General features: G+C 29.0%; 1 protein-coding gene across 6 annotated transcripts; it reads right to left on the minus strand.

Annotated features, from left to right (window-relative positions):
• Positions 1 to 1,169: 1,169 nt before the first annotated feature.
• Positions 1,170 to 14,602, minus strand: Acph-1 (venom acid phosphatase). 6 transcript variants are annotated; one of them, XM_072000396.1, is made up of 9 exons: positions 14,470 to 14,600; positions 12,463 to 12,517; positions 11,951 to 12,390; positions 7,038 to 7,164; positions 6,587 to 6,697; positions 5,862 to 6,127; positions 5,176 to 5,459; positions 4,559 to 4,767; positions 1,170 to 2,112 (listed from the first exon to the last, which is right to left on the minus strand). In XM_072000396.1, exons 4-9 carry the CDS (start codon positions 7,155 to 7,157, stop codon positions 1,876 to 1,878), a joined length of 1,227 nt encoding a protein of 408 aa, XP_071856497.1. In that variant the 5' UTR covers positions 7,158 to 7,164; positions 11,951 to 12,390; positions 12,463 to 12,517; positions 14,470 to 14,600; the 3' UTR covers positions 1,170 to 1,875. The 6 variants fall into 6 exon arrangements, with proteins under 6 accessions (XP_071856497.1, XP_071856500.1, XP_071856495.1 ...); XM_072000399.1 differs by lacking the exon at positions 11,951 to 12,390; XM_072000394.1 differs by lacking the exons at positions 11,951 to 12,390; positions 12,463 to 12,517 and having other exon boundaries at positions 14,470 to 14,602.
• Positions 14,603 to 14,623: the final 21 nt, after the last annotated feature.

Here is a 14,623-nt window from a genome sequence, read left to right on the forward strand (position 1 = left end):
ACCGTGCAGTTATTGCATTTAACGCTACTATAGTTTCCTTATTTTAGCACTCTTACACTTAATATTTTTCGCTTTTAGTTTTTTTAATCGCTTATCTTTGTTTCCGAACAATTATAGTTCTTGAAAATAACAACTTTTATCGATACGTTAATGCGTCGCATATAATGGATTAATTAGTCCGTCTGCATATGTTGCATTAATTTAGATTAAGCCTACAATTTAGCGGATAAAATATTTTTGAGAATGGACTCTACGATAGCTACAATATTCCTCGTGAGTTAAATACGTATATCATATTATTATTATAATATATTTACGATGGAAATTCCATAAGAAATGAAAATAAAATAAGTTGATTTATTATTTTTACAGTAGGTACTCCGATCAAAATTCAGTTTTCTTCTTCGTTGTTGCTTCAAGGTAATAATGCCATGGATCGTGAAACTTGTCTTGTTACAAACTAAGACATCTCATTGTGAAAAAATAGATATTAATAGATATGTAAAAAGATGATCTTGGAATGAAGTTTGAGACGATTTTTAGGCAGCTTTTTTATTATCATCAGATACGTATCTTGATACTATTCATTCTTATTCATTTTTTCTTAGCTTTAACAGCTGCTAAAATAATTTACATGTTCGATTTAAACGAGATACTTTGTATAAGTACATTATTTTAGTATTTCCTTTTGACGATCGATCTTTCTTTCTTCAATTACCAATTTTTATGGATACACCCGATATTGCGAGTATATAAATAATATATTATAATTTGAGCACCATGCTATATATTTGAAATTGTACATTTTTAAATAAAATCGATATCGCAAGTTGTGGATATAAAGGCATATAAATGAAATGAAACTAGGCTTGTAGATTTTAAATGTGTTTAATTGATGTTAGGTGAATTGATACATAATACATTGAATAAATATGTATTCAGAATGAAACAATGCATTTTCACTGTGAATATGTATATTAAGTCGTGCTTTGGTTACAAAATAAATAATCTATTAAATTAATCGCGCATTAAATACTTTAATGAATTAAATACAAAATATTTATATAATGTGCATAAATATCATTGTATATTTAAATATATTTGAATACCTTTGTGGCCAATAATTTCTAATTTTTTATAGTAAAATATAAATAATTAAATTGCAAAAATACCTGTGCTCTTTCATGTATATTTTTACACACATAAAATTTTATAAACTATATCATCCCAGAAGTAACGTCGTTATTTATAAAATACATACGTACAGAAATTTTATAATATGCTTTCGATATACATAATATTTTCTGCCATTTAACTCGTCTAGACTTTGAGTGAGAAAATGCAACAAACACAATCGCAAATATTTATGGTATGTACAATATGCATATATTTTAAATGTCAGAAGATATTAATAACGCTAATTACAATTTTGAAACGATGCTTTTGATGAACCATTAACGTTAATTTTCAGTTTGATATGGCATATTATTAAATATTCTACAAATACGAGAGAACCAAAGATACTAAAAAAGGGACAGAAACTTCGAATTTGAACGATAATACTGTTCTTTATTTGAAACAAATTCGTCAAATAACGTACCTTTTTAGTAGTATCAAATAAGTGAAAGGACGATATTACTTATAGGAAGAGCTAATATAATTAGAAATATGAATTACATTCCTCATGTCTAATCTTTTCGCATAAGATCAATGATATGTAATTAATATCGCTAATTTATAAATTAAAAGCTATTCTAAATTCATTTCTATCGTATATTACGCATTTATTATGTAACACTTCATTTTTAACATGAAGCTTTCTTTGGTTTCAAAGGAATGTAATTCATCTTTAACAATTACATTTTCATACACGTATTATTTACTTTCAATTATTCCTGCAGTTTTTATCAGATTGTATTTCAATAAACTTAATTCCTCGATTGACTTCCTGTCTACAAATGCATGTGACAGACCTTTGTCGCAAATCAGTTCGTCGTTTGATGGCATCACTCCTTCTATCAATTGCAAATACTTGTCCAAAGGACAAAGTATCTCACATCCAGGTAGTTGAAGTTCTCTTGCTTCGGATGGAATGCCCAAGTAGTTAAGTACCTACGATAATAACGAATAATAGAAGATACGTAAATAAGTAGTTTTAAGTAAACCAATATAGAAGATAAGAGTATAGAAGAGTAGGAGAGGAAGCAATAATATATACAGGAAAACTGTATTTGAATTTATCAGGAGACAAACAGTTTATGTAATTCGAGTTCATATAATAGAAGTTCGTCAACTATTCTTATTTTCTGCTTACGTAATACGAGCTCATGTTCGGATAAATGTTATCAACTAAAAGAAGTTCAGTTAATCCTATAAAATTTACCTCCGTAACATTACTTTCGACAGATATACGATTGTCTTTTCTGTACTAGATTGATGCGGAGGAGACTATACAATAATGAGAAGATGACTTGGCTAAGAAAGGGGATTTGATTACTATATATGTAACATAATCGCATAGACAAGCAGGTAGCATTTGGCCGAAAATTTTTCAACAATGCGAGGCAAAGAGAAACGAAATAGATCAATATTCCTCTTGCCCCTGTGCCATTATGCTGGCCGTATTGTCATCTTTTTACAGTGCAGTAGTCGGATAACTCGTACGAATATCAAAAGAATATTTTTTGTTCGATTAGTTGAGGATTATCTTTGGAAGAGAGTAGTGCACTTTCCATAATCTATCATATTGATTAGGTCGTTTTACTGTATTGTTGAAGATAGAAGGCTTCTTCGAAAAATTCTGCTCGATATAAGTTTGTTAACATTTATATAATAAAATAATAAAATAAAAATAGGCGATTACTTTTTGCACACTTTTCTAAAATTTAATATGTCCTTAAGGGATTAATAGGACATTAACTAAAATTTCATTCGAATAAATAGAGTTCTACTGTATTAGGTAATGTTAATAAGATAGGTTACTACATAAAGATATAGTAAGGAAATAGGGAATAAAAAAAATGTAAATGAGAGAAGTTGAGCAAATGGGAGAAGTGAAAGGATAGTATTTATAAATACAGTTTACATATACTAGTTAGAATTCTATAGACAAAGCTAATTTCTTAGTCGCAAGGCTGAAGATAAAGAATATTATTTAGCAAACTAAAAAAGAATGTAAAAATTATTTCACGGCAAATAATATTAAATATTTTGAATAAAGATTTTCTCGAAGTAGTAGAACATTAATTTAAAGCTGCTTAATCACTAAGAAAATTATTACCGTGGAAGATAATAACTTTCTATATAAAACTTCTGTATAACGATTCTTTTTTTGGAATATGATACAAAGATAATTACATACAATATTACTATACCAGTATAGCATTGACTCGTTGCAACATTGCATTACGCTCTTGTAGCAAATTGTATACGTTGCATATGTTTTATTGAAAAAAAGAATCTATTAACGAGGGGAATAATTTTCTGAGAATTATCTCGGTTCTTTCGCTACTTAAATGTATCAGAGGCTTTATATTGTAGAATAGAATAATTCATTCGATAATTATTTCCTTTGATGTGTCATACTGTCATATTAATGAGATCTGATGTCTCATATTATCCGTATAAATCAAATTCATTTAAACATAGTCATATTTGGTATAAGTTCTATTCGCTAGACCTCGGCAATTTGACAAGGATAATAAAATAATTGCGAACTAAAAACTATAAAAATTGTATTCTTATTTTTGATGATTCATAGCTAATCGAGATATGATGAGTAAGAAATAACTCAAAGTGTCGGAGCAATTTCTATGAATGGCAGAACTAATTCCACGTGTATTAACAAGGCGTTTATTAATTGCAATTCTTCACGATTATTTATGTAAATATATACTTTCCAGCTATTATTAGACTCAAAGGTTGAAAAATATTTTTAAGTGAGTTGATATTTTCAATTAAAAAAATTTTCTAAAATATTAATCTTGTAGTGTAGCTGTTAAATTTACACTAATTCGCTATCTAAATCTATCATATTCACTGTATACACTGTACTATACACTATCGAAGATATTCCGTATCTAAATTCTTCAAACACTCTTCGTACAAAAATCAAATGAATATCTAGCGTTGAAAAATTTGTTAATTAGCGACTAGCGTTAAAAGTTGATTATACGAAATATGAATATAAAAGTAACATAGGGGTTTCAAACTTTTAATAGGCAATAATTCACGTTATCACAACTATAAAAGTATCGAAGAATTAATGTTAACTTTAAATATGTTTGCAATATTGTATGCACATGTAGATATATCAGAGGAAGCAAAGAAAATGAGAATATTAATGAGATCAGCTACTAATACATTTTCTGATCGTTGACTTTAAACTCTGGTCGTTAATAAATAAGATATTCGTTTGCTATCGTCGTTAAAAGTCAATATTTATAAGAATATCATAAATTGATATCGGCACCGGCATTAATTCCATGATACGCTGTCTTTGGAAATATTACTTTCATATAAAAATGTGGATGTGGCTTATGCACGTCTCATTACGTACCTTTACGTAGTAAGCGTTGTTGTTTTGATGAAGTTCCAATATAACAGAACTGGAATATTCGGGAACGTGTGGATAAAAAACTCCAAGAGCGTGCAAAACGGCGGCAACGTTGCTTTCGTGTCCACTAAATAAATTAATTTTTCGTTCTCGATTTTGTGCACCGGTTACATGATTTAACATATGCCTTGTAACGATCCGGAGGAACGGACCTGAAATTGAAGTGGCAATTTAAATTATCAAATCGAAGGAACACGATACAAAACAGCGATGGCAATTGGAAAGTTCAAGCTCGATAAATCAGCGTGCAAATGATTCATTAATAACTAAAAATTTTATAATTTGACGAAATAATAAAATTAGAATATATTCGACATGAAGTGGTACAAAAGGTGCATTTCAATAGCTTATAAAATTGTGAAGTTTATATATGTAATAATAATTGATATTATAAACAACAATAAAATGCACTGTAGTTGAACAAAAATGTAGAATAACAATGGGCAGAATTATAGTTTGACAGCGGTTACGTTTAAAATGATTATACTACTACGAGACTTATAGCAGAAGATAATTAGCAAGTTTAGGCTCAATGAATGTGCAAATACAAATTATATTACCTCCGTACAATCTTTTCAACAGAGGAGTCGAATTAGCGATGTTATACGAAAATATCGTTGCATTCAATAACTCTCCATTTGGAAATATTGCGTGTGACCATTCTGGTAAAGTAAGACCGAGAGAACTCTCGGCCATCAGTGTGTGATATATGTAATACATATCCCATGGTGTAGATATGTTTTTACCAGTCCACTCTGTTAATTGTCTCATAAGGTTGCTATATTTTCCAATTTCCTGTTTTCCCGCCGGTGACTGCAATACTCTATTGTATTCGATCGTAAACCTGTAATCAATAAATTAAAATTATAAAAAGAGAAAAATTAAGTAAATTTTACACACTACGCTTACTACGTTTCTCTGTAAGAATAACATACATAGAATTGCATAATATTTCTATAAATTCTACGATAGTTTTGATACTTATTTGGATAATAGCAATTTTTATTGTATAAAAAATGGGCTTATATATAATTATCTGATCCTATCACTAATTGTAAGTATAATTTGTATATCGAACAATCTTTAATTTCTTTAATTACATACAATATTACTATGCCAGTATTCAGTTGTAATTCTTTAATTACAACTGAAATTTGATTTATTTATTAAATTATCGTTCTCGTTATCCTTTTTTCTTTCAGAAAACCTTTTAGATATCGATTTATTTATTTAGATTGTGACTTACAAAAGACAATCCTCTGGCAGGAAGAGATTATCCTCGTAGCGTCGTAAATATTTCGCAGGAATAGGTTGCCAATTTAGATCGTGATTCCATCGTTGTAAATTGGATGGCGAGAAGAGACCAGCGAGAACGAGTTGCAAAGACATTTTCGTTCTGTCATAATCTGAACTGATAGCTGAGACAGCTTCGCTTCTATAAACATCTCCGAGGAAGTGACCGTACCTCTGTCTCAAGAATTGTCCCAGTACATATTCTCTCATTTTGCCATTCTAAATTTCACATAAAATCAACTTCCTTTTTATCAAAAATCCCTCAAGTTTTTCATATATATATAATATTATCATGTAATGCATTAAAACTGCTTCGTATTCACTTTTTTTTTTTTTGTAAGATTTGTCTTACACGATAAATGTTATCAATGATGTTTGTCACGTAAAACAAAATTAAATGACTTAAATCCAAATCATTATGGATCACCTACGATTCAAGAGTACTAAACGAGGGTTAACAAAATAGATGGAAATATTCAACTCTTACTCGTTTGAACAGGTCATCAAACTTTTATTCCTATGAACTATGTGTTATTAATATTCAAATTAAATTTTAGTATCAAGGAATAAAATCTTTAACGATCAATTACAATTACCAGAAAGATGCTACTGCTTATAATGTTCAAGCTAAAAACTGTTCAAGGAACGATGAGAATTTAGAAGAGATGAGATACTCACGTTAGTTAACTGGCCCCGACCCATTGGATAAAAAGGATTATTCAGGTAAGGGTCGTTTGGATATTTTTCATCGTTAGTGGCATCAGGTGTCCTATCGCCATGACGGAATAACTGGAATTATACAAGGTACGTGTAAGAACCGTGATTAAGCTTTCCTTTTAACTGATTTCGCTTTTTCACCAATGTCCCGTAACATTTGAATCACTCAAATTCGTATTTCATTTAAAATAACTTCAAATACTTGAGATTGATCTAGAATTATCGCGAGTAAATTGTTTCACGAAGAACCGAAACATATTATCAAAAATTTCGAGCACGAAATGTGTTGCTTATTTTAACTTGAAATTATTCAAAATTCGACATAAATTCTGAACAAAAACGCACAGTTCGCGCTTGAACGAATGTCTCGTGACTAGAGAACGCGCTAAGTATAAATAACCGTAGTTTTTACCACATTCACTAGTTTGAGCTCTGCTTGAACAGTTGTAATACCAATTATGGCAGCCAAAGCCACGACCATGTATATCGATGAGAAATTCTTGAGATAATTAAACGAAACCATATTGTTCATGTTCGACCTGGAAGCAGTAAAAATGTTCGAATGAAATTTCTTTCATTAATGAAATAATTATTATCGTTCGAGTTGGATAAGCAGTAAGAACATTCTGTAAATATTTTCAAATGTTTGTGAACATTTTATTTAAATATCTTTATATCTAAACTGCCCCTATATAATTCTCGTAAATCGTCCAAATACTGTAAGTCAGCATTTATCGGTTATCGGTGAGAATTTTAAGGATACAACATGTTTCATTTGTTGGTCAAATAAACAGCGTCATAAATCAAACAGTTAATAGCCAGAAAGACAGTGAAGTACTAACGGACAGATTGAAGAATAGTCTTCTGTATATCGTTGTGCGAAAATGTTAATTTTCAAGTGTATACTATTTTGTAAGCTATGCGAAGCAATGATTTAGCAAAAACCGGTATCTTATATTCATGGAATTTGTTATCTAAATAATGGAGAAAAATCTTAACGTGACGTTTTCTGCATAGAGAAACTACCATTTCCATAGAAAAATTGTAGTAACATTTTTATTATTAGATACCATTATATCCACAAAGTTTTATTTATATTTATCGATAATAACTTTTAATATATATATTTTTTAATGTTAGTAATATATATCTTATAATTTAATAATAATTCTCAATATATATAACTCAAAAAAAGTTGAAGAAAAAAATTTATTAAAGTAATTAAACAAAAAATAGTCACACAATTAATCACATAATAGATCTCTTATCTTTAAGTCGATTTTAGTGTTATCACCTCACTCTTTTTTCTGTATTAGTATAGTGATGAACTGAGATACACGATTCACTTACGTCTACACAATTTAAATACCTATCGTAATGGTACACTGCAAAAAACAATTAATATTACTGTAGTATCGATTGTGAGACCAGTCAGTGAAATACTGGTCATGTTGTCTATGTGCAAATGATTTTAAAGGACAGTAATACGTCAAACGGACATATCTTTCTGTGGAATGGTTTCACAATCGCTTATTTCGGTGTCATTAGAATATGCACGGTATTTATACGAAATGGAAGTCCCCATTTTCACGTTACATGCGAAACACATTACATATGGGCCTTCATCGTATAACTACACGCAGGACGATAAGAGAAACCGTATCAAGGTTTTTTAAATGATGACGCGCGTTCCAAATGGTGGCCCTAAAAAATGAATGTTGTGTCATGGGAATTAACAGGATCACCACTCATAAGGATATAGAAATATTAAAAAAAAAGCGAAATTTCCTATTAGATCATTCCTTTTCCTTACGTACTTTTTTCCTTGAATCGCCACATATTTTACATATATGTATACAGGGAAAGTAATTAAGGAGTACTATCTAAAGTACCTGGTTTCTTTTTACTTAATGGAAAAACGTTTTAAAAATGAATTATGGCTATAATTATTACAATGATAATGTTACAAAGATACCGTTTTGCGTCTTTCCTTGTCTTTCATACATTAAACTTGATAAGTTAAAGTTAAAATATCTAATAATAAATAAGTAGCTTAAGTATTAAATATAGTAGCTAAGTTCATGGTTTTTCGGCATAAATAAGTTAATCTTTCTCTGTAAAGAGTGTTCAGTATGTTATAAAATAAGTGTTATTTAAAGAACTCAAGATTAGCTTAATATCTCAGAAAGTATAATCCGACGAATCCCTTGAAATGCTATATCATTCATTTAATACGTTTTTCAATAAAACCAATAGATAACGAGTTATTTTATATAGTAATTCTTAACTCACTCTGTATACATACTTGTTGATATTTCCTTAATTGCCCATTACGCATTGGATAGCGTTTAAAAATTACCTTTAATAAATGTCTAATGGTACAAATGATATGGAAATTTGCTATTGCATTATATTTATATACACAATAACTACTAAAAGTATTTGCAAATATTCTTATTTTCCAATGAAGTACTTTCTTTTATGAGATTTCACATTTCACTTTTAGTGTCAAAATTTCATAATCATATAAAGATATTGCTAAACGATACGCAGTTTAATATACTTGGACCGAATTAATCAATATATAGATACTATCTATACAATATACATACAATATACATATAATAAGATAAATACAATCGTGTACAAATACTTTTTGTATCCACCATTAGATAAATAGTGTGCTATAACGAATCGAAAAATAGTGAAATGACAAAATATGAATCTGGTTTAGCATTTCCATATAAATAGGGGAGCAAAAATGTTTTTGTAATACGTGTATCTGAATATTTCGTTTGTATAATTGATTTATTCTAGTCGTATATAACAGGCATAATGTTAAGGAACGAAACCAAATAGCATGCAAAATGCAGTTGTCTCAAAGTCTAATAACTTGTACATTTTAGTGACAATGAGTGTCAACGTTTTATAGTCTTATCTGATATTTTGTTAATATATGTGTAAACACACGAAAAGAGAGAAAGGAAAGAGATGTATTAAGACTTAGTCCTTATAAGATATAGGAATTATTTAGCAATTGTTCGTGCACACTTTCTCGTAATATATTGATAATAATGACACAGCGAATATCTTATTCTTGGAAAAGCTTATCGTTTCTATTGAATTGGTATTTCTATAAAGGTGATTCATGATAGTGAGACATATATCAAGAGTTATTAGTACAAATAAATAGAAATTGTATCAGATTTATAATTACAAAATTTATATAAACAGAAGCACGATTTTTTAGACTGATTCTTTCTTAATCGCGTGTTAACAATCAGATAGAATATTACATTAATGTAATTAATCAATTTCTATTTCATTACATTTTGTAGTATCATTAATTGGCTTTAATTGATTAAACTTAAACGTGACACGTATAGCTTATCGCACAGTATTGCACCTTTTTTATTATTATAGAAGAAGAACGCTATATAGAAGAAGTTGTATTATATTTTTCTTCTTCAAAGATCACTGACAGTTGTCTTACGTATAAGAGATAGGTAACTGGTAAAATATCTATCAGTTAATATATTAAGAATTAAAATTCAGTTGTATGTTATTTTTTTTAATGGAAATGATTATGTTTAAGAATACAATGTTATCTTGTCGGTCTATTTTATATACTCTGGATAAAGAGTATAAACTATTTTTAGTCTGTATGTAAAAAATGGCGAAGGTTACTTTCCATAATCATATGTTCAACATTTGGGTCAATAATTTAAAGAGAAAAAAATAAGACCTTAGAAAAACATATTTATAATACAAATATACTACAATTTTCTGTAATAATTGAAGCCAATCTCAATTGAATATTTTCGCTAATCAATTTAATATTAATTATCATCGTAATTTCTTTCCACCGATATGGTATATTTATGGTATAATTTAACATATCGAAATATGTTCGAAATCATCATATCATGATCGTTAACAACGTGTAATCGAAGATTTCGTCTTTAGTAAATTTGATTTAATCTGTAAATTAACAATTGTACTGTTGGATATTTTAAGGAGCGTAAGGATGTAGCACAATTGCAACTACACGTATAAGCAATTGTGTAATTCTTTCGAAGCTTTGGAAAACTATAAAATCACGTAATCGGTTCGATCATTAGCTGAATCGTTAAACCATAAAATTTGCAGTTACTTAGAAACGATATTCATGAAAGATTGTACGATGATAAGTCGAGGATTTATACGAAAAATTAGCCAACCTGCGATTTTGCGGATACGAACTCGTAGTTACATAAATTCCGGTAGAATAATGAATACGAAACGAATACATTATACCTGTGTGACTGATATTTGATACACGATCAACAAAATCATTAATTTTCTCGCGGCAAAGACACGCTGTCGCCTTCCTGGTTCTCTTCGCGTGTAATTATAAATAATCAGACGATTGTGTGCGAAAATACGAAACTATAGCGTAAGCATGATATATATAAAAACTAGGTGAAGGAAAAGAAACGTGGTATTTAATTATTATTTACAAGTTTTAATATTAGTTATTTTTCCACCGTATTTTTGAGACAACATGAATATTGAGAGTACACGATTGTTTCGAATTACTTTTGTAATAATACGAATAAATGATAAATATATTAAAATATAATAGCAATTATTTAAGAAATAAAGAATAAAGATTTTTTTTATGAATTCTTTTACTTAAGAATGAAGAGAATAGATTTACAAGAAAGGAATATAGTTTAGAGAATTCATTGAATATTACTCTTAAGTAGTATTAAATAGAATTGCAGTAGCACAGGGTGAAATTTTTAATATAAATAGCTTAGAATTGTATTAAATTATTCCATTCATACGAACATTCACCAAAAGTTATTTTTTCATTTCACGAAAGAATCTCCCTAAATAATGTTAAGTATATCGAGAATAATTCAGTTGTATGCATGTACTCTTTGTTCTCTGTATCATTGTTATACGCGCTTCATTATTATGTTCCATTGTTATCAGTACAAAATGCTTGCTACTGTACATAAAAAGTTATTATCGTGTCTAAACGAAAGTAGTAATCTACAGACGAAAAGAAAAAAGAAAATTTGTATTTATCAAATCCTTATCGATATGTTAACATTAGAAAACATTGAGAAGATTTTTAGAAGAAGCTGATCACTAGTATTAATAACAAAAGAATAACAAACTTTCATTCGATATTTTTAATTGCTTGCTCTTCGTGGTTAATATTGAACACAAGAAAATATGAATCTAACACACAATTTCTTCATGATGTTTGAACGAAACGTCTACTTTCAAATATTATGGAGAAACGTATGCACTTTTAAAGAATTGACGTCTTACCTTTGTTTCCAGTTCAAATATCAACTGACGCCGAGCGTGGATTTGGAATTGATATATGTACAGGCAGGTTTCTAGCGCAACGTTCCAAATATTGCGTGTGAAATGTGAAAAAGTAAACTTTATCAAGCGCTAAGTTACACACATTCCTTGCATTTAAATGTTCAGTCTTGTTGATAGCTTACTTGCGTACTAATCGCAACACGAGCGCAGAAATGTATTATCTCAACAATTATTCGACCAGTAACTCACGATGCTATCGTTAAATTGTTCGCGGTAAATATAAATCTGTACAATACTTAAACAAACGAAATTAACCTCGTTGAACAAGATTAAGTTTCGAAATTTGATTTAAAAGTAAATCGACGATGATAACAAATAATATCATATCATAGTCGAAGTGGGGAGGATGAATTTCTTTGACGTAGTCTTCATAAAGATAACTGAAACACGCTAGTTTTAATCTAAATATGAATATGTTAAGAAATAGTAATATATCCGTTATTATAGCGTACCATGCATGTTTAGCACGTGGTCGTATGTTTTATCACGTGAACACAATCTTCAAACCTGAAAGTAGATGATAAGGTTTATGATTTGTGCTGTCACCAAACACGTTCCACTGATATGCGGAAAACTGGTTTGTGGAAACCCGGTTACCGATAAACAAAATGATCAGAAGAAATTTATATGGTTTTAATCATTTAGAGAAAGTCAAGTTGAAATAAAATTTGATACCTTTCTCTTTTGAACAACTATTAACAAACATGATACTTGAAAATCAAACGAATCAACATATTGAACGAGTTGTAATTAGTGACGATTGTAGCGAAATAATTTTTTGTCTTATGGAGAAATGTTAGACAATAGAATTTCTATATTTATGTTATAGTAATATAAAAGTTAAAAAGATATTTTCCAATATCATTGTTAATTAACGCTAAGAATATACGATTCATAGGCGTTAATTAGCAAAAATTACGAAGCATCGCCATCGAAAATTATGATTAATTTATAAATATAAGTACGCAATATGGAAATATGGAAAGTAATGAATTAATCACGTATTATTGATCAGTCTCTATGCACTGAGTTTCTATTAAGCATATGACATGTTCGTTAATTATTATTTAACTAAAATTTATTATTAAAGTTTATTCTCTACGTATTTTTTTCTAATTTAATTTGGTTTTTCATTTGGATGAACATATATATAATTAAATATGCAAGTACTCTTATTGAAATAATTGTCTGTCGGAATCGGAAAGCATATTCAAAATTTTATCAATAAGAAATAATAATCATTTAAATGATTATAAAAGTATGTCTCTACAAGTTGATTTATTTATTCCTCTTAAATATATTTATCATATTATACTGCACATCTAATTTGTATCTAATGGATACATTAAAAAATAATAAACATATGACATGCATATTCAGAAAAATGTATTTTTATATTTTTCTATGTATACAATATAAACGTAATTAAAAATTTCTTTATCTGATGTAAATATATATATATATTTAGGATCATATAGAGATTATATTGCAAAATATTATTCATTGGTTCCAAGAGTTATTAATTGCAAACGATATAATTTATCAACATTTCTACCTCGATAGGCTTGTGAAATATTGTAGTCTATTTTCAACTCGGACGTCTAATTTTTCGAAAAGAAAGTTGTTCCACCCCTTTGATCAGACGCGCTTCATTGTGAATTGTTCTGTGTCAAAATAAAATTTCTCACTCGATAGATCAAATAAATCATGAAGCATCATAATTCCACCCCCTCTTAAAAAGTTCATTTTATCAAAATTATGCGTTATCTGATACAAATAACAAAAATTACAAAACATAGTGGAGGGAGGTTATCGTTCTTGACATTATAAACGTACGCTCTTTAATTTAGGAGATTTATTATCATAAATAGAAACAAATTTATCGATCAACTTTTAATCGACTATTTAGAATTCTTACAACTGTTTTATCGAACAAATTACTACGACTTATCCCAGAGAATCTATAACAAAAATAGTTTATAAATTCGAAGGATCGATCTAGCTCTAGGGAAGTTAGTGAAATCGCCAATAAGTTCTTGTTCTTCCAATATCCAAAATGAAAATGTCATGGGTTCCTGTATTAGAAAAGGTAGAATTTATGATTCGCTCGAGCCAACTAATATTTTTTTTCAAGCTATAGTTTTCACGTATTATGTAATATCGTCAGAATTCAATTGAAGGATGAATGATCTTTTGAAGAAAATATTGGAAATACAATTTTAAAGCGACACGACGAAAATGACACAGAAATCACGGTAGAGAAATCTTCGAATACGTTGTTCGTCAGAAGCATGATCCCATAAAAACGATAAATTCTATTGTAATTAATTGATTAATTAATCGATTCAAACTCGCGTTAATAAAACGAAAACGTGAAAATAATAATATTAGGGGAAAAATGCCGGTAAATTAAAAACGCTGTAAATTAAGAAAGCAACAAACAATCAAGACACTCTTACTTTGAACTGCGATATCTCCCATAAATCGGTGATAAACTCATACCATGGTATGTCACAAGATTAAACAATTTCGATCGCATACGCTTTCATTTTATAAGATCCGTGATCTTTTGATTACGAAGCTTTATAACTGGAAGCGAACAGATTGCCAGGA

Source organism: Bombus fervidus, chromosome 3, assembly GCF_041682495.2.
Source record: "Bombus fervidus isolate BK054 chromosome 3, iyBomFerv1, whole genome shotgun sequence".
Lineage (NCBI taxonomy): Eukaryota > Metazoa > Arthropoda > Insecta > Hymenoptera > Apidae > Bombus > Bombus fervidus.

Bases quoted from the DNA above. Each gene is read 5' to 3' on its own strand.
- Acph-1 (XM_072000394.1), bottom strand. From the start codon at position 14,549: ATGCGATCGAAATTGTTTAATCTTGTGACATACCATGGTATGAGTTTA. The intron at 7,165-14,469 runs GTAAGAGTGTCT...TACTGCTTCCAG, and splicing joins GGGAGATATCGCAGTTCAAA to GTCGAACATGAACAATATGG. The intron at 2,113-4,558 runs GTACGTAATGAG...TTATTATCGTAG, and splicing joins ACAACGCTTACTACGTAAAG to GTACTTAACTACTTGGGCAT.